Source organism: Zeus faber (assembly GCF_960531495.2).
Source record: "Zeus faber genome assembly, chromosome: 3".
In the NCBI taxonomy this organism is placed as follows: domain Eukaryota; kingdom Metazoa; phylum Chordata; class Actinopteri; order Zeiformes; family Zeidae; genus Zeus; species Zeus faber.
Window position 1 is genome coordinate 8882306 of NC_137190.1, and position 26926 is coordinate 8909231.

At 43.2% G+C, this 26926-nt stretch overlaps 1 protein-coding gene across 1 annotated transcript; it reads left to right on the forward strand.

Annotated features, from left to right (window-relative positions):
• Nucleotides 1-251: 251 nt before the first annotated feature.
• tent4b (terminal nucleotidyltransferase 4B) lies at nt 252-25610 on the forward strand (the record flags this gene model as incomplete). Its single annotated transcript, XM_079998242.1, has 12 exons — nt 252-775; nt 13776-13899; nt 16642-16688; nt 17159-17279; nt 17559-17666; nt 17874-18002; nt 18540-18753; nt 21062-21188; nt 21564-21667; nt 22304-22509; nt 24865-25011; nt 25452-25610. The coding sequence occupies exons 1-12, from the start codon at nt 279-281 to the stop codon at nt 25608-25610; spliced, it is 1983 nt and encodes a 660-aa protein (XP_079854368.1). The 5' UTR covers nt 252-278.
• Between the last annotated feature and the right edge of the window lie 1316 nt (nt 25611-26926).

A 26926-nucleotide genomic window follows, 5' to 3' on the forward strand; every position in this document is an offset into this window, starting at 1 on the left:
ACGCTGCCGCTCCGGCCGAACCGCTGCACGTTTCCCACCCCGGTCACCAGCCCCGAAGTCCGGCCTCGAGCTCTTCGCCCGCGTCGACGGCGCCACGGTCCCGTCGCACCACCGGTGGATGATTTAGTTGTGGTTTTTTTTTTCCCATTTTGTATTTTTGCCGCAGTCGGGATAGAAGTCGGAGTAGCGTGTTAACCGTGTCTGAGTTGAGCCGCTACAGCGTTAGCTAGGCTAGCCAGTTAGCCGCCTGGCTAGCTAGAACCGGGCTGAGCCGTTTGATGGATCCTCGGATCGCCTGGTTCCAGCCAGAACAGCGCGGACCCGCCAACAACCTGTGGATGCGGATCTGGGAGACGACCCAGGGGCTGGGGTGTCTGCACGTGAACAACAACCACAACCACTACATCCACGCCGCGGGCTCCTCCGCCACGCCGAGCCCGAACGGAGCGAGGAACATCAACGGCGCGCCGGGCAACGGAGAAGCCAGAGCCCGGGGAAAGGGGATGTCCGACCCGACAGGGGACGGAGACTCCCTGCAGCAGAGGGACTTCATACCGCTGGAGGAGAGCAACAACAACCACCACAATAACCGGGCCGGTGGCGTGGGGAGCGGGGTGGCCCTGGTCCCCGGACACCCCGTCAAGAGGAAGAGGGACAACAAGGCCAGCACGTATGGGTTCAACAGCAGCCTGCTGGGCGGCCTGGAGCCCGGGGGCAACCCGGCCTACACCGGCACCCCGTGGAAAGCCAGGAACTACTGCGAGGGGATCGTGGGGTAAGAAATGGGAGACAGACAGACAGACAGACATGAAATAGTTTTGGTTTTTTTTGTTTTAGTTTTTTTTTTTTAACACACAAGTGGGTCGCCACCGAACGATCGTTAAGTCTCAGTTGAACAAGTTGAGCTGTGTCACCACCACACACCTCCATGTTTGCTTTGACACTCGTCTCCCCCGTGGCCTCTGTGCGGGGTGTCAGGGCGCTCCACGCGATCGGCCCGTCTGGGAGTTTCTTGCTCACCCACTAACTCCATTTTCAACATTTGTGACCTTGGCGTGGCAATGTAATTTCCGCCCACCTCCCCCCCTGTTCTCCGAGTTTAGGATTCGGACTAAAATGAGAATTGGGGGTGGGGGGGGGGTTGTAGTCGTAAAAAGTTCATGACGTGCGAGTTGTACCTGGACGCGTGGCGACGGTGACAGGTGCAAGCGACGTATTTCTTGACAGCTCGGGGCAACTAGTGTCTATGTCATATATATACATAAGAAGAAATCCATAGGTCACTTGCTGACTGCCTGACTGCCCGTTGAAACACTGGCGCTGCTGTTCATATACTAATCCAGGGAGAAGAGCGGGGAAAGGAAGTACATCCCACCAGGGAAGGCGTAATAACAGGTTATTTCTATGTCCAGCTTGGGGATAATGTCCCTTTAGACTTAAAGGTCAATGTTCACTTTTCCTGTTGTGTAAGTTTTTATGGGGGGAGGGGGATACATTGAAGGTATTACTCTGACTTTGGATTCCATGAACAAACACGCCAGGCATATCTCATCTTACAGTATCTCATGTTCTGATGGTTTATGATGGGCAATGGTTTTTAATTACAGACCATCGGAGGCGGGACAAATTTGTATAAAAGTTACCGGATAGACTAAACTGAGATAACGTTTAGCATTTATTGTGTCGTGCGGTCCTGTCTGGCTCATTAATTGTAACTACAGGCAGGAGATAGTATCTCGGGAGAGAGACCTTTGGCGGGTGGGGCACCATTTATACACCCTTTTGGTATTTCAGATTTGTATTTCTTTGGCTCTTCCTGACATGTGTAGGCAAGCAGCACACCAGAGCCCAGAGCTAAGTCCCAGGCTAATCCTCATTTATACTAATATGGAAGCCCTGTGTTTGCAAAAGGACATTCCTTAGTGATTAGGTCCTTTAATTCCAGAACCTGAACCATAGAGCTTGGGTCACAGACAGGCGCTGTGTGGACTGTCTTTTAACATTATGATTGAACCTCTCCACACTTACACCGTGGAACAAAACTATATCGGGATTTGTAAATGTGCCTAAACCCAAATACATGTGCCTGTCAATGCAAAGGCACAAGCTGCTGCTCTCAAAGTCCACCCCCCTCCCTTTTCAATTGCTGGTCGTGTATAGAACAATCTGATTTGCTGGTTGTGTGGAGCAACACTTTGGGAAAGCCGTAGGGGTTGGGACTTGGACAAAGTTGGAAAGTGATTAGCATCCAAATGTATTTTCCTTTTGTACGTGATACTTGCGGAAACATGCAGACAAGCTCACTTGTAGTCATCGTATAATTTTACTCGTGTACAATCCCCATGGCATGCAGTGAAAAGGGCCACGGCGGGAGTCAGAGCAAATACAATTTTCCACGAGAGTGTCACTTTGTTTGGATGTTGGATATACAGAGGGAGGCTCGCTGCCAGAGGCGTGTGTTTGTAGTGTTCCCAGCTTCTTTAGAGATTGTAAGTTCAGCTCAGAAGCTCTAAGGATGCAGCCTTCCTCTCGGCGAAAAAGGAGTACTGTTTACATGCTAGACATGCCAAGCACACCCTAGCCTCGCCCCCTTTCCACAGCTTCCCGAACAAATCCAGCCTGCTGAGGGAAATCTGAGCCCCTTCTGTGTGATGTCATTCATCCACTGCCTTATAACTTCTCTCAATGGTGCAGACACTACCTATGGATAGCCTTGGAAACTCATTTCCTCTCTTGTGTTCTGAACTGATGTGATGAAGTAAAGTTCTAGACAACAACAATCATGTCGCTAGACCACGAATAACAATTTATCTGCTGTATGTATGTATGTATGTGTGTGTGTGTGTGTGTGTGTGTGTGTGTGTGTGTGTGTGTGTGTGTGTGTGTGTGTGTGTGTGTGTATAAACTTTTCTGCAGAATTGGCCAGGGTCACTGCCAAAATATTCTATGTCCAGTTCCTTTTGTTCAGGTGAAAGCATGTCTTTGCATTGGTTAACTTTTAAACTGTGTTAGTTCTAGCCCTGTTTGGGATTGGCACCACTCACTGTTTGGGTGGTAGTCATGGGGCCTTCGATTAAGAACGATAAGCAAATCTAGTGGTAGTGACTGGCACTTGAATGTCGACTTGGACAAGTCTAGATGAGTCTCAACTTGTTCAAACAATATTTCAACGACTACACTTCTTTGACCAATTTTAAATGGCAGTGTCTGAGAAAGTAGTGGATGTTAATGTTTTCTTCAATGATCTGTGTAAAAAAACAAAAAAACAAAAACGAGAAACCAGAAATACGACCTTTCTCTTTTAGGATTGTGTTGCAACATAACTCTTCAAGTGAATTATCAGTTAATCCAAAACAAAGGTTGTCCTCCGTGTCATGGGCTCTGCTGCGGTTTTTAGAGTCGTCTTCTCCTTGAAAGGGTAGCTATGACATTATTGATATTACATTATTCAGAAATTGTCAGCAGCTCTACACTGTGTAGGGAGGCACTGTACCACATGCAAGCTAAAGAAACATGTGGCTAATTTCACTTACTGAGTGTCACTGGCTCATTTTCAGTAAGATTTATGGTCACTCTCTCCAGCGTGGAGCACGGGGATAGTGCTGCGACCAATAGAAGTGTGGCTCGGTCGGCCACTACTGGCTTACACGTCTCTTATAGGCTTCTTTTTCTACTAGCCGTCTATTCTTTTGCACTTGCTCTCCTTTTCTTTCTTTCTTTCTTTCCTTTGTGGCCCCAACCTGTTGGTTGTAAACCTGGACGAAGAGGTCTGCATATCAGGTTTTTGGACTCTAGGTGAAAATGATGACATTTGAAAAGCACGTGTGGGCAGTCCCCCATAACTCGGCCTTCCCATGTGCGGTGAGGAATGCGCCCCCCCCCCCCCTTCCTGTCCAATCGAAATCCTTCCGTCGCTGCAGTCTGTTGTAGTCAGCATGCTACACGCAGCATTCACAACAGTTATCACACAGCAGTCTGGTTTTTCCTTGGTTTGTTGCACTGCCTCTGTTCAGATCGGGCCCTTTTGAAGCTGTGTGCTGACCCATTGCCACTGCTGTCCTTGGCATGCTCAACGCAAAGAACTCAGAATGACTCCAGTACACGAAACTAAATACAGTGTCCACATGTGAATATATATTTAAACAATCTTTAATTAGCTCAGCAGCAACAGAAATTGACTGCCTTCGGCTTTCTTCAGCTTTACCGACTTCATAGTGATAGGAGCCCATTTTCTCGAATAAATTGTTAAATGCTATACCGTTAAAGCTTAGTAAGCCTGACTAGTGTCAGGCTTACTAAGCTAATGACATAATGACAAGCGCACTGAAATGTCAAAAAGGCATTTGTGGGAACAAATAAGAATCAGATATCTGGGTTTTATTTTCAGTTTAATGTAAATATTCACTGAACCATATTCACTACACTGAACAACACTAAATTTTAAGTCGAGTGAAATTCAATAATTATTTGCTAAAGTGTGTGTGTGTGTGTGTGTGTGTGTGCGTGTGTGTGCGCGCTAGCCAAGTTTGTTTTTTTTGTTCTTGTTTTAAAGATTTCTATCCTGCCCCCTTCCCTTTTTGAGCACACTCAGTGCTGGATCATTCCTGAGTCAAAAGCAAGCCACGAGCAGTCGGTGCCGAGGCAGCCTGTAACTGGAGCCCTTTGGTCTCGTTGGCCAACTTTTAGCACCGCAACTCATGTCATTGATTAAACATAAATGAATTAGCTATTCGCAAATATCAACACCTCATGATCCACTTGTGGTCCATTTTATTTATTTATTTTTGTGTGATGAGGGCGGAACACCACTGCCATGCTATCGGGAATATTTTTGACTTATACTTTAATATTGGAAAATTTACAATATTTTGGGGAAGACTATCAGTGCTTTAATAAGCTATTTACACTCAAGGCATATTTGAGAAACAATCATTAGTAATGTGTATATTATTTCCAAGCAGGCGGAGGCATTGATTTGAACAGGTAGAGCGGTCTATGAGGTTTAGAACATTGTAAAACTTTACTGTAATGCAGCTTTCAAAACACTGGAAATGCTCATCCGCACGCGAACAAACTCGGGTATGTGATCTGTACATTCCCTTCGGCTGTTTTTAAGTTAATTGCTTACAAGTTTTAATGTTGCTATTACTCCCTTTTCATTTTCTTAAATAAGTGAGAAATTAGTATTCTGCCCCCTCAGAAATTACAACTACTACTTAATTTATATTTGAAACCGTATTTAATACAATTTTAAGTTTTGGCTTTACCCTTTGCAGATAGTTCAATCTGGCAGAGTGATTTATAATATTAAAGAGCTTCGGTAATATTATCCTATAAGTAAAACTACATGTTATTGTTATTGTATGTTATATGGTTTTAATAATTTATGTAATGTCATGTTTTCAGGGATTGATTTTAAAAATGGAATTTATAGAATTTTCGTTTGTCTTAATTTTTATGTCAACATAAATTGCTGTTATACGTAAGCATCAAACTAAATGTGCATCTGTGTGTTTAGCACATAACCTGTGTTAATAATGCAAATTACATCTTAACTAATGTCACACGTGTGGCAACGCATCTCTAATATCCCATTTGTAATTAAAATTTTACAGTATACTATTTCAAGAATATCCGGCTTGAAACAGATTCTGGCTTTCATCTTTCCCCGCTTTAATACACCAAAGACTAGACTCTATACATGGGGGGAAAAAATTCAGAACCACACCCTATTAGCCGCCTCCTTTCTACACCACCCCATTTCATCCTCCGTCCAAATATCTTCTTCCTGGTCGTCTCTTCCTGCCTCTTTCTCTTTTTTTTTCCTTTACATTTGCATCTCACGTTTTCTCACTTCCTCTCTTGTCTGTTTTAGCTTTCGTGTTTTCCCTCTGTCCCACCTTCCTGCACCCGTCCTCCATCGCCTCAGTGCCCAGATCATTGGCTTCCCATATCGCTGCCTGTGCCAATCTCAGAAGAGGCTTTTGTAGTCCTTACTTCACCCTCTTCCACGCCCTCTCCCATGCCTCCCAAAAGGTTTCACTCCCCTCTGCTTTCAGCGCTGGCAGGCTCGCACAGATACGCTGAAGCACTTTTAACGATTTTGCCATTCAGCTGGCATGCACATCAAGAACTACTGACTGGGAGTGTAACAGTGCAATAAGCTTTAACACTCGATCTCTAACATTTCAAACCGCTAACGGCAAGGGACGCAAAGGTTTGAGCTGCAGCAGAAGGTTTCCTGCTCGGGGCAAATGTTGGGCAAATGTGTGAAAACGAAAGCTATGGAGTAAGAATCTTTTTTTTTTTTTTTTTAAATAATATTTATTTATTTATTTTTTAATCAAAATTTTGTCAGCACAGGAGGGAGAACCGTGCTGATATAGGATTACATAACGTGCCTATGATACAGGCAAAGCAGATTATCTGGTAAGTGCTGCCAAGGGCCGTGTGTTCCCAACCTAAGCATGGGGCGAATCTGTAATACGACCTGAAGGGGCGGAGCGGGTGTCACAGGCCATAGGCCACGCCCCCTCTTCTCGCCACCCCGTCCCCATGTGACTAAGCAGGATGGAGCAGTTTCCTTTACTATGAAATGAAACCTAATGCGTTTGTAGGAGGAAGTGTACGAAGGGACTGTCAAAGTGGATAATGACAGTCTAAATCTAGGCTAATGGCTGTGCACAGTTACACACCGGGCTCTAAAATAACTAATACGGTTTTAATAGGATTCGCTCAACCAAAAGAAAGATCTTAGGCTTTGGAAAATCAGTTTTCCTGTTCACAAATGAGAGAATATGTATTCACATATTGGGTGCAGTCACACCGTGCAGAGGCTTTATAAAGCACCAGCCAAACACTTAATCAGTGTTGCGTTATTCTTAGTTATAATACACAAGTTAATGTGTAGAGCTGCTAATGTGTTGTGAAAGACAGTATTTTGAATACACTGGCATAAATACATTTGTCATGTCTCACTGGGTTGTCAGAATGAAACTCTGGCTTGTCTTGGGTAACTACCGATGACACAGTAGCAGACATTTGGTAATGATGCACATGCCAGTGAAACACCATGATCCTGAATTCTGGCAAAACAAAACTCATGTACTTCAGCATACAATCCTTCTTTGTTTTTTTTGTTTTTTTTGTTTTTTTGTGTGGTTTGATTCCGTAGAGATAAAAGGATTTTATAATATAATACAAAAGTATTCAACAGTGAATGGCATGCTTCTGATTCGAGTATCGTGGGGCATCTCATCACTATCGGCTTGAATGTATATTGAATAAGATTGTGACGCTTTGTATTGCACTGTATTAGTTCAGATACCAATACAGAAGAAAAACGACCACAATCACTTTTTTAGAATTTGGGGCATTGACATGGTTTGAAAATATGTGGTTTGACATCACTACTTGTAACCATTGTCAACTCCAAACATCAAATAAAACAAAACAAAACAAAAAAAAAAATCTGCTTTGGGTCTCATGCAAAACAAAGACCGATGCCCCCAAAAACTGCCATCAGAGAGCAACCAAGGTCCTCGGCCTAAGACCCTTCTCTGTCCAAGCAGCGCTTCCGTCCTTGGCTGGACCACATGCATGTGTCGGGAGAGGGGGAGAGAGATGTTGAGGAAGCTGGCACTGATGGCTATCAGTTTGTAAGCAGCTCTTTTCTCCTTTCTCCACCCAGTGGAAGTTGGAACAGACCTTCCAAACCACAGCATGTAGTGCCGGCCCATCCTGCTACGTACATGGGTAACTCTGGGACTGCCTCGTACAGGTCCAGCGCCGTCAAGTAGGGGTGGAATCGGTGCGATGCACGCCGCACACAATACATGAGGCGTTACATAGCATGCATACAGGGTGTGTTGTTCACGCTTCTGTTTGCTTAGAAGTAAGGGATGGACATTATACCAGGTGGCCTACGCAGCAGGTTAGGTGTTACAGAGGAGTGATTTTGTGGCAGTTGAAGATGGTCTGAATGATATCTGTGTTCGCTGCTGCTGGATGGAAGCTTGACAAACCAAATCAGTTGTTATTATTATAAATCAGTTGTATATGAATACATTTACACTTCATGCAAATATGCTACTATGGAATTGCACCGTCTACTATCTAATTTATAAGTGGAAATGTAATGCGAATCGAATTATTCAGCAACTTTTATTTTGTCCATTATATAGAGCCAGGATTTCTGTACATACGTTTAAAAAAAGGATCTGTGTGTTTGTTTAGAATGTATTTAAAACTACTACGTGTTTTTGATATAGATATTTGATATTGTTATTATATTATTATTGATATTGATATGTGCAAGTTGAATTCAATAAGTAACCCTCAAGACATTGTGCGTCCTATAACAGTATGTGTTTATTCTGGCCATTCTGTAGGTCCCGGTCCTAAGCCGTGTTTCCACCCAAAGTACCTGGATCTTTAAGTACCAGGAACCTTTTTTAAGGAACTAAAAGGTTCCTTCGGCCTGTTGTTGTCTGAGTTCCCACCGCAGTCTAAAGACCCAGGAAGATTATGCAAATTAGCCCGCTGATGTGTGAAAAAGCGAAGGCGGTTTTTACATGGAATTTTTGCGTGCGACTATACAACAAACTGCCCCACTGCTGTCTAGTAGGTGGCGCTAATGCAGAAGACTACACACCAACAACAATAATAAAATGGATAAAGAAAGACAGTCAAAGTGATAGTGTAATATCATTTTGGTTGTCTTTCTGTAGCCATTTTATTCTTCTGTTCTCGTATTTACTGTCAACCACAATATTCACTCTCACAAGCGAGATTTTATTCTCAAATTAAAAACATATTAAAAACATGACTCCACACATGGGGAATCAAACCTGGAGCTACTGTATAGGAGGGCAAAATCTCATTACACTATATGCACCACATGTCAGTGTGTTTTTACATACATATACTGTGTGTGTGTGTGTGTGTATGTATTATATATATGATGTGTGTGTTTGTGTATATGTATGTGTGTGTATATATATATATATATATATATATATATATATATATATATATATATATATATATACTGTCATTTTTTTCATTTTCTGTTTATCGTTATCAAAAAACGGCTTTTTGTACAAACCGAACATTTAAATAACAAAAAACAAACTGCAAACAAACAAGCCTCAGTCGGTTTGCGGCTACAGACTTTGAAAAATGGGGGCTGAAATAAAATGCTACGAGTTCTTCACCAATCAGAAATGTTCGGTGCTGCAAGCCCCACCCCCAGAGTTCCTGGACTTTGACTTTGACCCTGGTTCCTGCAGTGGAGGTGCACTGAATTCCTACAAAGGTTCCTAGTTCCTGGGGAAAGTTCCTGCCGTGGAAAGGCGGCTCTAGAGGAGACTTGAGCCGTGGAGTGGAGCGAAATCCAATTAAAATGTTGTACCGACACAAATAGCAAAAATGTAATGCATAGAATTAGCTCGGCACGTTGTGTGTTCGTGTTCACGTTGTTTAAGTAGCGCACTGTACAAAGTCTATTGCAGATGCCGGTAGTGCAAGGTTCTGCAAACATCACCGGGTATAGGAAGGAAGGACAATAACTGTGATGCCTGTACATGCACATTTAATGCCTAGTTGTTCTTGCATAGAGGGCATGGTCTTGTTCCAAATGTTTTTAACATAAATATTTCGGAAGGGAATGACGGGACACGTTAGACATGAAAACAGCGTTCTGCTGTCGACAGAGCCCGAATCCATCATGCAGCTGCGCAAATACATGAGCGAGGAGTTCCAAATGCCCCTGCAATCTAACCTATTTGGCTGCAGGGCAAGTTCACTGGAGAAGCTGGAAGAGTTTATTGCTATGTGTCCATCTTAACGGTAGCAGTTTTATTGAGGAGGGGAAAATAGTCGCTGATCATTCCCCTGCTTAAAGGCCCCCGACCCCCTGCTTCCTAAACGTGTGCCTGTGAGGCTTAACGCAGTAAGTTGACTGATTGTCCCGACTATTTTATACACATTTTAATACTGAAGTCCTCGTACAAACAAAAGAACAGCCAGTCCTTCTCAGTAGCTGCCAGTTTTTCCTGCCCAGCCCTCTGTGGTACTTTACCCCTTGTTATTGTTGTTTTATGGTGGAAATAGACTCTAGATGTCTCTCTGCCAAATGGAGCAGTGTTGCACGCTTGTCACTGGCCAGATTCTAGGTGCATGCATGCTGGTGTGTACCTGCTTATTTGTACATCTGTGTGTGTGTGTGTGTGTGTGTGTGTGTGTGTGTGTGTGTGGTGTAAGAGCTGGTCAACAAGGAGGTCAACGGATGTGGGCAGAACGACCCGCTCCAAGACCAACTCTGGTGTCTAGCCGTCCTGCCCTCTGCACTTTGTTCCCTCCAATTCAGCAACGTTTTGGACGTACACTGGAGTACAGTCCTAGGTTTCTGTTATGTCGTCCTTCGAGAGGAAGTAGCTGGGACAGGACCTAGAACCACGTGCTTCTGTCTGGGCAAGCCGTTCCGTTTGAAAGAAATGTCCCTGTGTTTATAAACCTTTCGGAACTTGATCACTTGCAAAGACGACAAAGATTGGCTTTTAGTTATTACTCGATTCATTGTCGCTATTATCTGTGAGGCCTGATATATGCCCTTTTTTTTTTTTTTTTCTTTTTTTTTTTTTTCTTTCAATGATTGGACAAGCATACAGTTGCTTAAGTTACACACCTTGTAGACTGCTTTTGACCATTAAGAGGAGAAAAGTATGAATATTTGAACCCAGGGAATTGTTTGTTCACAGGCGCAAGGCTTTTCTTCTGCCGGTACTTGGTACAATAGAGCAGATAATGAAAATATACAAGTAGGCCCCCGGTCATTTGCTCCGTGGTCGCCTGCTTATTTTGTTTGCCAAAGGAGGCTTGATTGAGCACACTTGGGTATAGTTTTTCCTCCAGTCAACGCCCTCTTTCGCATTCATAAAGTTACATAAATTCACACCCAGGACTTGCCCAGTGTGGTCACATTCTCCCATTGTTGGTCCGTGGAGTCTTTGTGATACGAGCTCCGAGGCACGTTGGCAGCAGAAGCGTGTGTCGTTGTGGATTCGTTTCAGCATTGGTGGCCCTCAGGAATAGAAGGGGGATATGCCAGCTAGGTAGACCTGCACTGCCTCCTTGTCTGTCGGCTACACTTGTGCATATTTCAAAATTAACTTGTATTCACGACAAAATGACTTTTTATTTATTTATCTATTTTTAGCAAAATGAATTGTGATCGTTTGGCGCCAATTAGGCTTGTGCCAATCGGCGATAAGATCTTATATATCTACAAATGAAGGGATGAGCCGACAATTGTTTTTTTTCCTACGCTGAAATTTTCCGAGTTCCCGTGAAGGCAGTATGACTTCCTGCCGTCTCTCGACCCGATATAAACCTGGGGACGGTTTCTAATCCACCAGAACCAGAGACCCGTTTTCTCACCGCAGCAACTCTTTCATAGTTCTAACAACTTTTGGAGGAACCATCCCTTTTTTTGCGTCCGCACTGCAGGAACTAGGAACGTTCATAGTTCTGAGAGCTCTCTTTTGAGGAACTTTTTTAGCTCCTCCTCCAGGGCAGGGACTAACCAGCACAAGAGGAACCTTCAGTGACGTAAGTGCGCAGTGATTGGTTCAGACCTCAGTCCACGGTCCCTCGCCAGTCCCTCGGCGAGGGACTTGCTTGCATTGCTCTGGGTGGGGACCAGCCCACGTACACTCAGCGGTAATAAAACAATAACCAATTATTATAAAAAACGCAATAAAAATAGTATTTTTATTGTTGTATTTATTTCATTTTATTTTCCGACATTCATTGAATGAAACAAAAAATCCCCATGTGCAGCCCCGATGCGAGCCCTTGCTTTCGGAAAGTCGGAACTAACTTTTAAATTAGGCCTCGTACAGTAGATCTAATATGAATGAAGCTCCAGCAACTGGATTGCTTATTCCTCAACTCAAATTTGTTCAAAAACAGATTGAAGTGCACTGATGGGGTGAAAAAAGTGAAAGTTACAGAGTAAACATGGAGCTCACACTGAAACCCCATTGGCTGACGTCCCTTCAGAGTTCAGTGCAGTGCGAAAGCAACCAGAAAAAAAATACCTTGAAGTTTGTAGTTGTCGCGGGACCTCCCCAGCTCCTAGTCCCCCTCAGGGAGGCCCCACAACTGTTCTGCGCGAAAAGGCCTATAAACACTCCTCAAATGGTCCTAAGGGCAATCCATTGTACCCAGACTGATTGATTTAGGACCATAGCTTTAAGGCATGTGTGTCTGCCTTGTTTCTATGAAAGTGATGCAGCATCATTCTCCTGTTTATCTGTCACGGTATTTAAAATGACAGGCACACTCATCACCGCTCTTAACCTGGCGAAACAACACCCCACAACACCATTTTTCACTTTAAGACTTTAATTTGCTTATCTGAAAATAATGACACGACTCGTGTCATTATTTTCTGTGTGTGCGTACTTACATAGGACACAGGGGTCAACGCAGTTAGGCTTGGGCTGTTTGTGTGTGTGTGTGTGTGGACACAAATCACTGCATGACAGCCATCACCAGTGTCCTGTTGTGCCGTACATGCTTAACTTGGTATCTATTGCTGTTTTAGCTAATAACACATACTATCACAAACACATCCAAAGGTCATTGAACAAAAAAAAATCCCCATACTATCTTTTCTAAAAATCAATCAAGCAATATCTAGTATGACTTAAGATAACACGTTATTAATCCCGGAGGCAAACTCAGGACCTGGTAAATCATTTGATTGCAGGCCCTTAAGCTCAAAATAAAGGCCTATAAAAGCATTGGAACACAATACATGGAATGCACGCTGTGCCTCGTGGGCCAGAGAGGAGGGTGTTGACTCCTTGCACCACAGTAGTTAAACAGGTATTTGAACCCCAGACCAGCCGGAGCACACATGTGGCTCAATCGATGACTGTGCGCATTACATACAGTTTAGCACATGTGTCCTGGAAAGTCTGCCGAATTCACATGTTTTATTCTCTATGCACTACCCTGCTTACAGGGCTGCATATCTAAAACCTATACATTGACCAATTATGATTCATATTTTGGTGCCTAAATTGTTCATCTGTTAAGCATTAGTCTGCCAATCGGTTCAGTAAGTAAGAGATGTTTTTAAGAGTAAAGGTTTCATGAATATCTTTTCCACAAGATTTTGGAGTAATGTTCATGCAAGTAAACACATTCACACCCCACATGAAGCCACAATTGTATAGTAAGTGTCACCAGCTGGAATTAAAGATTTATGGGTTTAAAGCTTAGCCCCAAGCTGCCTGGCTCAGTTCATGCTCAGAGATGTGTTGATACATTATTTTTTGGTTTTTAGATTTTGCCTCATTAACAGCCATGCACATTTCTTAAAGGACCCTAACGGTGTGAAAACACACATGCTTCACTACCCCAGACCCCTTTCCCTATGATGCCTCACATTTTTATATTTGTCACATTTTGATATTCCCTATTTTCGGGTTTTTGGAAAATTTGAACAACATGGCAAGAAACCTGTTTGACAATTGTGGTAAAACATATTTTTGTAGGTACTTACTTTTGCTGTATTTTGTATTTGTTCATTACTTTTTACAACTAAACATAATTTAATGCTCTTACCTTCCATTCTGCTCGTTTGTGCCTAATACTTGAATTAAGTATTTCAGCATCCATTGCACCTTGCTATCCTATATTCTCCCTTTGACCCTCATTTTTATCTACAATCATATTATTCATGTGTTTAATGTGCTGTGCAGGCTACACGAGGAAATAAATGACTTCTACAAGTACATCTCCCCGAGGCCGGAGGAGGAGAAGATGCGGTTGGAGGTTGTGGACAGAATCAAGGAAGTCATCAATGACCTGTGGCCCAGTGCTGAGGTAAGAGACTCCCCAAGCAAGTCAGAGAGAAGATATGCAGACATGCTTACAGTTTGATTGGTTAAAGAAAACCTCCCTCATAAAATAGTGCCTATTCGTAATGTTGTGTTTTTTTGTCATTTTGTGTTCTTTTACCATCAGTAATTATCCGTGTTCAACTTTTTGTATTGAAAATAGCATAAAAATAGAAATAAGTGTTTATGCGATAATAAAGAATGAAAAGTATTGGTTGAGGTTTACAACACACATATTTGCGGCATAATATTGATGAGTATTGTCCAGTGCAGAACTAGAAAAATGTTTCCTGTCTCAGCAGTGTTCATATATATATATATTTTTTTTTTAATTAGAAACTTTATTTTTGTGCTAAAGCTGTACTCCTGCATACATATCACACATGTCGCGTGTGACCCTTCTCTGGCATCATTTATTTACTATTATTCATTATTATTTTTATTATTATTTTAAAAATACTGTTTCTGCTGATTCTTTTGCAAGTATTGTAAGTTGCTTTGGATAAAGGCATCTGTTTATCAACTCAGTGTATTTTATTTAAAAGTACACATGGCTGAGTATAATCCTCATATTAAATAAGGGCTTCCTGGACAGTGCTGTGGTGATAGGACAAGATAGACAAAGTATAAAGTACTCTTAGGCCTTGGCATGGACTTCTGCTTGGACCTCACCCACACAGCTGACTGCACGGGATTCCTACACAATGAGTCAGGACACTGGACTCTCCGCATCTTTTCAGCATTTTTTTGATGGGCTGGCCAAAAAGAGGAGTTTTCAGCCTGCTTCTGGGAGGATGAACAGGAACTTAAATAACTAGTAATTAACTATTGAATATGAATTATGGGCGGTAGCTGCTTAGTCTGTCAGGCTCAAAGGAGGATGAAGGTCAATGAAGGTGAAGAAACATGGCTCTGAGCATTATAAAGAACTATATGCAGAATGCAATGTATCTCCATCTTTTAAATCTCGCTTCCTTGCATGTGCTCACCTACTTAAAAAAAAAATTATCGTCTGTCCAGACTACCACCTAGTTTGGAAGGAATCCAATTTAGTTGTTGATGTTTTTTTAATGTAATGATAGTCTCCTCGTGGCCGCTACCGTCTGAGGAACCATTCTGTCCTTGTAATACAAACCAGGTTGCATGTCATTGGACCTGCAGGCACTGGCCATTCATAAAACATTGTGTCGCACACTGTCACAACATCATCTCCTTGCTGATTGGTGCTTCAGGTCTTTTTTTAAAGCGCTGCACCAGGTGTTTATTATTCCCGTGAATCTGGTTTGCAGATACGTGCATCGCAGCTCCTGCAATAAAAAGCACAACACAGTCCCACTCCTGTCTGGCTCTATTGTTTTTCCACTATGGCCTGTGGGAGCCCGGTGATCCTACTTTCATACCCGTTTGATTGATGAGTCCAGACACCTAGACACCCACCTAGCAGATTACCCAGCTGAGTCTATTCAGCATCCTCCCAAACAGCAAGGTGAACTCACCGGCTACCTACGAAAGCTTGTCTCAGCCAATTAAACCGGAAGATTCCCTTAATGCCCCCCCACCCCCACCACCCCGTTCATTGCTGCAATCAAGTGCTGCCTCCAGCACTTTATGCTGTAGACTGCGATGCAACCACCAACCCCACCCGATTACTGTTAAAAGTAAGTGATTCGGCCAAAACTGCTCGAGTCATGGCTGACCTCGCCGGCCTGCGTATTTACTTTCCTTTCACAACGACTCAGGACCGCTCATTCGTACGTAAACACGCCTCAGGTTTCCAGCCCAGTCACATGCCCAGGGCTTAACTGGCGAGTGGTGTTATAACACCGGTGAAGAGTAGGAGGTCGCGAAGAGGTTTAACAGTACCAAGGCAAGTAGGCTTAAGGCTTGGGACTATTTCAGTGCTCTCAGACAGCAGCCGACCAAACCACAAACCTGTCGGATTTGGAGGCAGGCGAGAGATAAATGGAGGGCAGTTTTGTGGGACCCTGTTTCGTAGGCCAGTGGATCAGTGGTTAAGAAGGCCATCCTCTTATCTGTGTGTATGTCAGTGAGTAGACATCAGTGTCTACAGTTTTCATGAGCAAGGCACTGCATTTGAATTTCAGTGGAACCAATATGGAAACACCGATATTGATTTGGACACTCCAGAAAAACAATTAAAAAAAAAAAAAAATAAATTCAAAGCTTCTTGTCTACTTTCCCATCCAGCTGTTGTAAGTTAATTTAACCAGGCCCTGTGAGCCATGTTTCTGCTTGTAAAACATTGTATATAGCTGTGGGGAAAAAAATGAAAGTAAGACCTTGCAAGCTGAAGAACCGGTTACTAAAACGGCTAAACTCCAAACAGAACTGCTTATTGTGGGAAAATAAATCGATGAATGATGCCTCAGTGCTGAGCACGGTGACGCTGTCTGTCCACACTGACACCGCGGCCGTCACCCGCCCGTTTGTTTTTGTCCTACCAAGGCATGAGGTTTGTTTAATTTGACAAAGCGTCAAGGGTGATCCAGGAAAAAAAGCTCAGGTGAATTTCAAGTTCAGATCATAAGGTGATGAATTTGTGTGAAAGACTAGGGAGCCTTTTTCTTTCGGTGAAGGTGAATGAATTTAAATGAATAAATGTTTTGCGTCTTCAAATGCGCTGTTGGTCCTGTGCAATATGAACATACATTCTTATTCGTCGGGACGTTTGTAACAGATTTGGTGTGAATGTGTGTTTCCTCTCCAGGTCCAGGTGTTTGGGAGTTTCAGCACTGGTCTTTACCTGCCAACAAGGTAAACCGTTTGAATCTCAATCTCAGTTGGGTAACCGTGCACACTTACTTAACATCTGCCAAGCTCACTGTGCACTGCCACCTCACTAACTTAACTTTTACTATCCTGTAAAGAAGAGAGCGCCTGCGTTTCCCCAACCACTATCTACTTTTGTTTGGGGGGGATTATGGAAAAGTGTCATTTTGGAACTTGATTCAGAGAGGGGGGCCTAATCTCCTTTGGGGAAAAACATCCACACGTGCATCCAAATAAACACTTCTGCTCACACACGACCTCCGACCCCACGCTCGGCCCTCTGCCTCGGACTCTTGAAACCACGATGGTGTCTTGAGCTTTTTTTTTATCTGTGTTTGTCTTTTTTACATGTGCCGAAGGTTTTCTATGAAGACATCTTTTTGGGATTGACACTAACCTCACGTGTCCCTGTGCTGTCACTCCCCCCCTTTGCAACTGTCTCACCTTTTCTCCAGTGACATTGACCTGGTAGTATTCGGGAAGTGGGAGACGCTGCCCCTCTGGACTCTGGAGGAGGCTCTCCGCAAGAGGAACGTGGCTGATGAGAACTCCATCAAAGTGCTGGACAAGGCCACGGTACGACTGCGCTGATCTAGGGCAGTGATGACATTTCACTGCATACATGTATGACCGTATGTATATGTATGTGACAAATAACCTCTTGAATCTTGACTTAAAACGATTACATTTTGAATTTGATTTATTCCACATTTCTGTATTATTGTTTTCACTATCTGCAATGGTTGTATGATGGCAAAAAAATAAAAATTGACATCTGTTGTTTGGTGGGTCGTTAGAGGAAAAGCCCGTCCGTATGAATTCTCTGTAATTTTTTAAAATTTTGTGTGTTCCCAGGTTCCCATTATCAAACTGACAGACTCCTTCACTGAAGTCAAAGTGGACATTAGCTTCAATGTGAGAAGCGGCGTGAAAGCGGCCCGGCTAATTAAAGAATTTAAAGAGGTACGCAATGCCTGCAGCACATGCTCGTCGGAAATATTTAGGCATCTGCAAAAACAAGTAAGGCGGTGTTAGCAGGGGACCAGCAGGACACACCTTAAGAACAAATCCGTAATGACTTCTTGGATCTATTTCACATTTTCTACCTTTCCCCACTGGAGGGCGCTACAAACTTGAAATCAATACCTGCCGTGTGTGTTTGCCTTGCAGAAGTACCCTGTCCTGCCTTACCTGGTGCTGGTGCTGAAGCAGTTCCTGCTACAGAGAGACCTCAACGAAGTCTTCACCGGTGGAATCGGCTCCTACAGCCTTTTCCTCATGGCTGTCAGCTTCCTGCAGGTAAGAGGCGCTCGTCACCACTGACAGAACCATACAAACGGAGCAAAAGTAAGAAAAGTCTGCAGTTAAGAGAGAATAAGTACAGTAAGCAAAGGCAGTGAACTGCATTTATTTCTTTGTTATGGACACAGCGTAGTCCATAACAAAGTAACAAAGTAAGTACAAACTCTGTTTGTACTGTTTGTAAACTCCTGTTTTTAAACGGAGTGACGTTGTTTCTATGAAACGAAATAATGTCTGATCATAAGGATTAACTGCGTCAGTGGGTTATTTTCAGCTCAACTTTTCAGCCACTAATCCGTCCTGGGGGGAATTATGAAGGCTGTGTTGGCTGCCTTGGCGGCAATTACAGCCAATTAGCCCAATCCTGTATAGTTTTCTTTATGCACTTGATGTTTTCTCTGCACCTTGGCTAGACGGCTCAGAAAGTGAAGTGTGTGTGTGTGTGTGTGTGTGTGTGTGTGTGTGTGTGTGTGTGTGTGTGTGTGTGTGTGTGTGTGTGTGTGTGTGTGTGTGTGTGTGTGCGCGGACCTCCAGCTCCACTATAGGGAGGACGTTTGCAGCCCCAACACCAACATGGGCGTCCTGCTCATAGAGTTCTTTGAGCTCTATGGCCGACACTTCAACTACCTGAAAACCGGCATCAGGATAAAAGACGGCGGCTGCTACGTTGCCAAAGACGAGGTTCAGAAGAACATGATGGACGGTTACCGACCCTCCATGCTCTACATAGAGGACCCCCTGCAGCCAAGTAGGTCGACAAAGTCTGATGATGCTGACGAAAGGGCTGGGAAATGTTCCTGCCCCTGTAAAGAAGTGAAGCTGCTGTAAACATTTAGGACTTCTGAATTCTCGCTCTATAGCCTTGGTTGATTAGGAAAAACGTGCCTGTCAAGTCCAAACTTTAATTTGGACGATATTGGTCAGTGGAGTCCTAGAGCAGTTCAGCAGAGTGAGTGTGCCTCTCCGTTAGCATGCTGGTGTCAGTAAAAATGTCACACGTCGGTAAAAACGGTCGGTCACGTCAATATAATTGAAAATTGAACGTTGGAAGCGCTGGCCGTACTGATGGCGGAACAGCCCACAAGCCGCAGCCAAACACTGAGGCAAAACAAATTGTGTTTGCTTATGAAACTCTACATTAAGTCAAGAAGTGAAAGTATCAGTATTCATATGAACTGTTCATATGAACTCTGACAGTTCATCTTGTCTGGCAAAATTGCGTCTTTGTTTCTAAAAAGGATGATGCACAAGGATGATCAGGCGGAGCAGCAGGACAGGCGTGAGGCGAACGTGCCGATAAACGCCAGTGTTTGGCAACTGTGGCTTTCACTTGATGGCAAAGCCACTAAGGTCCTCAAAATGATGACGACAAAAGATTTTCTCCGCTCTATGGCCGGCGTCAGCTATATAAATGACTTTTGAGTCAATATTTCCAGTTTGGCCGACGGCTGACGACCCTTATTAAGCCCTAAGCCCTGCGGTTGGACAAAGATTGTTTGAATGAATTTGTCGGGTCTGAGTGCGAGGGAGAAGTTAAGAGGGAGTCCAGCTGAGGAGAGAACGGTCACCAGGGCAGCTTAGGGATGACTGCCGAAATGTTAACTTGAAGGCTTAAGATTCAAACTCATGGGGATCTTGTAAGTTGTTTCATGTAGGATGTTGATTAGCTTTTTTTAATCCGCACCAATGATTTTCACAGACCTGTTTTAAAATAATTTATAAAAGTGTGTAGCATTTATTTGTTTATTTATTTATTTGTTTATTTTTAAACGTTTTTTCAGGTTAAAAGTATCTGAACCTTGAGCTGTGTTTGAAGGAAACTCGGAAAACTGTAGCTCTCAACCATTGGAGGAACCAACCTTTTATTTTGTGTCCGCACACATCCACACGAATTGAGTCTGTTTTATTTTAGTCCCAAAAGTTACATTTGCTGAAATTTCTCTGAGGCACATGCAGTGTTCAGTCTGTTGGAATGGAACCGTGTTGTTGGGAACTTCCACGCAGAGAGATTTCCTTCCACAGAGACACCGTGATGCAGGACCGATTTCAAGTAGACAGCCACGTTTTAATTTTTAGGATAAAGTTATAACACACAGCAAAGTAGTAGTAGCTTGTAGTAGTACTTCTGCGTGTCACCAGGACTCAGAAAACTGACATCATTACGTCAGCCGGTGCGGCGTTCAATGGGAACTCTGAAAATTGTAACTCGTTTTAAGTTCAAGTTCAAGTTCAAGTTCAAGAGATTATTTGTCACATACATATACATACGTTCATACATATATGCAGTGAAATGTCATGACACCCGGTGATTACGCACAATAAGCTCTATAAATACTAAAAAATACCAAAATGTGCGTAATCGACACAAGGTGCTCGTGCAGGCAGCCGCAAGGGGAGGCGCCACAATCGCGATTCTGGGTCCTATAATTATATAATTGAATTAATTGACTGTGTTGTATTAAATATAGATTTAAATCCTCCTAAAAGGCGGTGCTATTGTCATAAGTTAAGTTTCAAGGCTTGGGACGTTCCTGCGTGCAACCTACAGTCCCACACACACGGGCTTTTAGCATTTTCTGTGCGACCCGTCTCTGGGTTGTAAACGGAGGGGGTAGAATCTGAATGGAAACCCATTTAATGCAGAAACTGGGGAGTTGCAGGCTTGCGTTCTTCATATTTTAGTAGTAATGCTGGTGTAAAGACGGGAGACACATGAACTGATGCTGCGTTCCATGGAAACTCGTTCTTGTGCCTTTGTTGTGTGGATACCAAGTGTTGGTGTGTTTTACGGGAACTCGGAAAACTAATTTGTATCCAGCACGACTAAGCTGGACCCCATGTATTGCTGCCGGCAGTTATATTTATTATTGTTAATAATATTATTACATTTTTAATATTTCCTGCCTTTCCATTCGGGATTAATAAAGTGTTATCTTGTCTTAATGTGATATTTCAGCATACTGATAACTTGAATCACTGATGTACTGATGATATCAACATAAACATAGTTAAGCAGAGTTACCATCTCACCAGCTTTTGTCTTTTCTCCTGTAAAGACAACGATGTGGGCCGTAGCTCGTACGGTGCCATGCAGGTGAAGCAGGCCTTTGACTACGCCTACGTGGTGCTGAGCCACGCCGTGTCGCCCATCGCCAAGTACTACCCCAACAACGAGTCGGAGAGGTGAGACCGGCCCTCCTGAGTTATTATACAGGAAGAGAAAACAGAAGCTAAAGGGAAAAATACCGCCTCTGATAAGGCAATAAAAGATGAAGCCATTTAAAATGGATAAAGTATAAACAGTTTATATGCACCGTTCTGTCTCTCAGCTATATGTACACATATTTATTATATTCCCTGATGAAGAAACTAAAGCTATAATGATATATTTGTCGTATTCAGGGCGTTGAGATTATAACCAACGTTAGTGTATTTACACGGTCCCTCGTGTTTACTTGTTTTCAATGGTTTGGGGTATTTTTCTTTGTTTGTTCGTTTTTCCTTCCTTGGCGACTGGGACTTGACCATGCCGCCTGTTTTTCCTTTCCCAAACCACAGTATTCTGGGCAGAATAATCCGAGTGACGCAGGAAGTGGACGAGTACAGGGAATGGATCAGTAAACAGTGGGGCAGCCCGTCTCAGAGCGACACGGCCCTCAACAGTAGGTTCCAGCTCCTTCGGGGTCTTCCAGTACATCATTGAATAAATACAAATACATGTATTCAGCAGCGATGGAAGAAGTACTCAGAGCTTTTCTCAAGTTAAAGTACGCACAAACAGAATCAAGTACCATGTTAAAATTTCTACTTAAGTAAAAGTAGATAATTACTAGCTCTTAAATGCACTTAAAATAAGTAAAAGTACTTGTGATATCCAGTCTATAATATGGCATTAAGTACTACTGCATATTTTATAAATCCAGATCAATTAAAAAAAAAAAAAAGTAAGACAATGTAGCATGAAGTGTCTTTGAAATAGAATTTACTTGTACAGATACTTGAAATGTACTTGAGTACTTTGTTACCTTCCACCAGTGCTATTTAGATCGTGCTCCCGCAGTTGATGACGATATCAATATTTGTATGTTATACATAATGAGAACTGAAGCCAATTTTTCAGTATACCGTCTGATGTGCATGACAAAGATAGAACAAATTCAGTCTAATACCGAAATTAAATATTTGAATTAGCTTATGACTGGTTGCGTGACTTACAAACGGAGTATCAACATGACGATTTTCAAATGGATTGAAATGGAAACGACCCCTTGCTTATTTTGTCTCCCTCCGCGCGGCAGGAAACGCGGTCACCCTGCTGGTGGAGCCCCAGCAGCTCGACGAGTGCAACAACAACGTTCCAGAGGAGGAAGAGGAGGCGCTGCCGACCACTCCCAAGACCTCCTCCAGCTCCTCCTCCCCGCCGCCCTCGCTGCGCTCCTCGCCCTCCTCCTCGCCGCTCTGCGCCTCCTCCTCGTCCTCCACCGTCTCCAGCTCCAGCGACGCGGTCAGTCCTCGCGCAGGCAGGCAGGCAGGCAGGCAGGCAGGCAGGCAGGCAGGCAGGCGTGCACGTAGACAAGGCCTGGAGACGTAGATTGAGCTCATTCGGCGACTGGTGAATGTCGAGTTTAAATGGGGGGGGGTTTACCGTTTGCCGTCTACTCGTAGGATTTCTCGAGCCAGTCACAATTCTAGGTAGAAGGATTCTAGAAACGCCTCATGGTCGCACCTTCCAAAGTCACTGATCAGGGAATCTGCAGATTATTTTAAAAGTCTTAAATCACAAGAAATTCATTATATGATTGTATAATTGAAATTCACTTTTTGAGGTGTGAAATTGTTTACCTGCTTTAAAAATGGACATACGTGGTGGTGGGGGTGGGGGGGGGGCATATTTACAGTTATAGAAAACGGGCAAAGGATAAACAAACTCGGTGCGTTTGAGATTCTAAGATGACTAGATTGTTACAGATGGTGAGCTTATGTTCACTAAATCAGTGCAATAACGTTCCAACAGGAAGCGTCTGTTTACAAATGTGCTGGGGCTTCAGAAAGTATTCAGCCCCCTCCACTTTTTGTACACTTTTTGGAATTGTGTTGCGGATGCGACTTTAAATGGATAAAATTGTCAATTTTGCCCATCAAGCTACACTCGATAACCCATAATGACAAAGTGAAAACATGCTTTTAGAATTTTTTTGCAAATGTGTTAAAAAAATCAAAAACTGAACTCTCTCATTTATGTACTGTCAGTATTGGGACCCTTTTCTGTGGGACTCCCAACTTGTGGTCAGGTGCGTCCTGTTTGCTTTAGTGATCCTTGACATATGTCTACAACTTGATTGGAGTCCAGCTGTGGCAAACTGAATTGATCAGACATAGTTTATAAAGGCACACGCTGTGCTTGGGTGATGGATGAGCGAGGATCTCCCAAACAGTGATGGGCACCAAGCAAGCCGCAAGTGAGGAAATACATGCTAGAATTAATAAAAAAAAAATATATATATATTTTTATTTTTATTTTTATTTCAATACTGTAAATATATTGCATGTGGTTGCAAATATTGCCACATTCGATATTATCGAATAAGCCTAGCACACACCTGTGTATATAAGGTCCCACAGTTCACACTGCATGTCACGACACAAAGCAGTCCATGAAGTCCAAGGAACTGTAGACTTCCACAATAAAATTTGCAAGGGCATAAAACCATTTCTAAAGCTTTGAGTGTTCCCAGGAGCCCAGTGGCGTCAATAATGGGGAAATTGAAGAAGTCTGGACTCTTTTTAGAGTTGGCTATCTGGCCTAAATGTGTAACCGGGCAAGAAGAGCCTTAGTCAAGGAGGTGACCAAGAACCCGAACTCTCTGGTCGGATGAGACAAAAATGTAACTCTTTGTGCACAACTCCGAGCACTATGACTGAACACCAGGCTCTGCTCACCACCCGGCTAATACCATCCTGACAGTGAAGCATGGTGGTGGCAACATCATGTCATGGGGGTTCTTCTCCCGCAGCAGGGAGAGGGAGGCTGGTCAGAATTGACGGGAGGACGAATGCAGCCGAACGCAGAGAGGTCCTTGAAGAAAACCTGCTCCAGGGCGCAGGCGTCCTCCGACCGGGGAGGTGGTTCACCTTTCAGCACGACAATGACCTGAAGCGTGCAGCTAAGACAACGCCGGAGTGCATTGCCCCAGCCAAAAGCCCAGACTTCAACCCCGTAGAACATCTGTGGAGAGACCCGAAGATGGCGGTTCACAGATGCTTCCCATCCAATCTGACGGAGCAGATTTGCCAGGAAGAAGGGGATAAACTTCCCAAATCCAGGTGTGCAAAGCGCGTGGAGACTTCATCAAGAAGACTCCAAGCGGTACTTGCTGCCAAAGGGGCGTCTACAAAGTACTGAGTTAAGGGTCAACGAGATATTTCAGTTTTTGATTTTTAATAAATTTGCAAAGATTTCCAAAACATGTTTTCACTTCGTCATTATGGGTTATTGGGTGGAGATTGATGGGCAAAAATGGCAATTTTATCCATTTAAAATTACATCTGCAACACAAAGTGTGCGAAAAGTGAAGCGGTCTGCATACTTGAAGCCTGAAGCCACTATATACAAAATTGGTCATAAATGTCACAAAAATAAGTATTGTAAATATGTTCTTATAAAATCTTGAAAGGGTTAGGGGAGGGAGGGAGATGTTTCTCACGAGCCTCTCTCTCTCTCTCTCTCTCTCTCTCTCTCTCTCTCTCTCTCTCTCTCTCTCTCTCTCTCTCTCTCTCTCTCTCTCTCTCTCTCTCTCTCTCTCTCTCTCTCTCTCTCTCCCACTCTCTCTCCCACTCTCTCTCCCACTCTCTCTCCCAGGACTCTGACGGCACCCCGTGTAAGACGTCCAAACAGCAGTCTGTACGCGGCTCCAGCACCCACAGAGAGACGACGGGCGGCGTCGCCAACCACAGAACACAGAGCCACTCCATCGGCACTCCCACGGGAAGCAGCAAGGGAGGGAAGGTAGGCTCCACCTGGCAGGGCGGCTAACTGAACCTTCAATCGGCTGACGAAGGGGAGGGTACTTGTAACAGAGACCAAATAATAGGGCTGCACGATAGAGTAAAAAAAATAATAATAATTGCGATTACTTTTGGCAGGTTTTACGATTGCGATATGGTTCAGGATTAGTGTGAATTATCATATTTGCATCACAATTTTCCTTTTCACCGAAAAAAATATTAAAACCATGATGTGACATTTTTTGGGCCGGCTATTTGAGATGCCCGTTTTAAATTATTCAAAATAATTCTAATCATAATTAACGCCAAAATCGTATTAGCTTCTTGACGATGCCAACTTTCCATGCTATTGAGTCTGATTCCCGCCCCCCTGATCTCTCTCTCGCTCTCTCGCTCTCTCGCTCTCTCGCTCTCCCTCTCCCCCTCCCTCCCTCCCTCCAGGCCAGGGTGTCCCGCTCGCACCACAAGCCGAGCCACCACGGCCAACAGAGCTCCTCCTCCAGCAGCAAAGGCAACCAGGGCAGCAAGCCGCACCACCAGGGCAACGGCAAGAAGAGGAAAAATCAGCGCGACGCCACACAGGAGGAGCTGTGCAGATAGGGACACTGTGCTCCCCCACTGACTCAAAGACACCAGCCCCGGGAGGCTGTTTGCCCAATCCACAAACGTCTGTCTCTCGCAAAGCTGCTTTTTTTTTTTTTTTTTTTTTTTTTTTTTTTTTTTTTTTTTTAGGGGGACACGCAATGTTTTATAGCATGATTTAAAAACAAAAAACAAAACAATCCAAAAAAAAAAAAGTCTTGTTATAGGAAATGGGGCTTAAGTCCTTGGACCTGAACTGAAGTCATGAAGGATATTTGCTTGTTTGCACTTTTTTTCCCCCTCCTCCTCCTCCTCCTCCTCCTCCTTGGGGCAACTGGGCAACTTCCCCCACAGTCGGCACCTGCAGAACCTGTCTTGTGTGCCCACTGGCGCACGGGAGGAGACAGGACGGGAGTGTAGAGTCTAAAGTCCTGGAGCTGCTGGCGATACTTCAGTGTGGAAGAAGAGAGAGAAAGAGAACAAAAAAAAAAAATAAAATATATATATATATATATATATATATATATATATATATATATATATATATATATATATATATATATATATATATATAAAATCTCTAAATAAAAAAAGAGACAAAGGACTAGAAATGTACAAAAAAATGTTATGATGAACAACAGAAAACCCAAACAAAAATGTACACAGGTTGTTTTTTTTTTTTTTTGTTTTTTTTTTGTTTTTTTTAAATGATAACCTTAAAAATGCAATCCGTAAGAGTGGGGACATAACTTATGCATGAGATTTCCTTTTTTTTTTTTTTTTTTTTTTGATGGTGGGTGGTCTGTTTTTGTTATGTCTAAACAGATTATACAGAGATTTGTACAAAAGGAAAAAAAAAAAAACAAACCAAAAAAAAAAACACAAAAAGGTTAAAAAAAAACAAAACAGCAAAACCCTGACAAAAAGAAAGTTATCATAGGAAACAGTTTCATATGGCCTTTATACGGGATATACCAATTTAGGACGTATAGCTGTGTACATTCCCCAAGCCAACAGCTGGTTTGGGTTTCATTGCCAACATAAATCATCAGCATCTATTCCTCACTCCTGGTTGCTGTCTGTGGGTGTGTTACAGTCTTAGCGTTTAGCCTTAAGAGAGCTACTGCACACGCTCAGTAGGAGACTGGGCGGAGCCCGATCGATCCCTGTCGGAATAGCACAGCCACGCCACTTAAGAGGCTCCCAGGAATATATTGGTTTAAATTAGTAAGGGGTGAAAATGTTTTTTTTTTTATTATTATTATTATTATTATTATTATTAATAATGAAAGTCAGTCCTACACTATGAGGGGAAAAAAAAAAAACAACAAAAA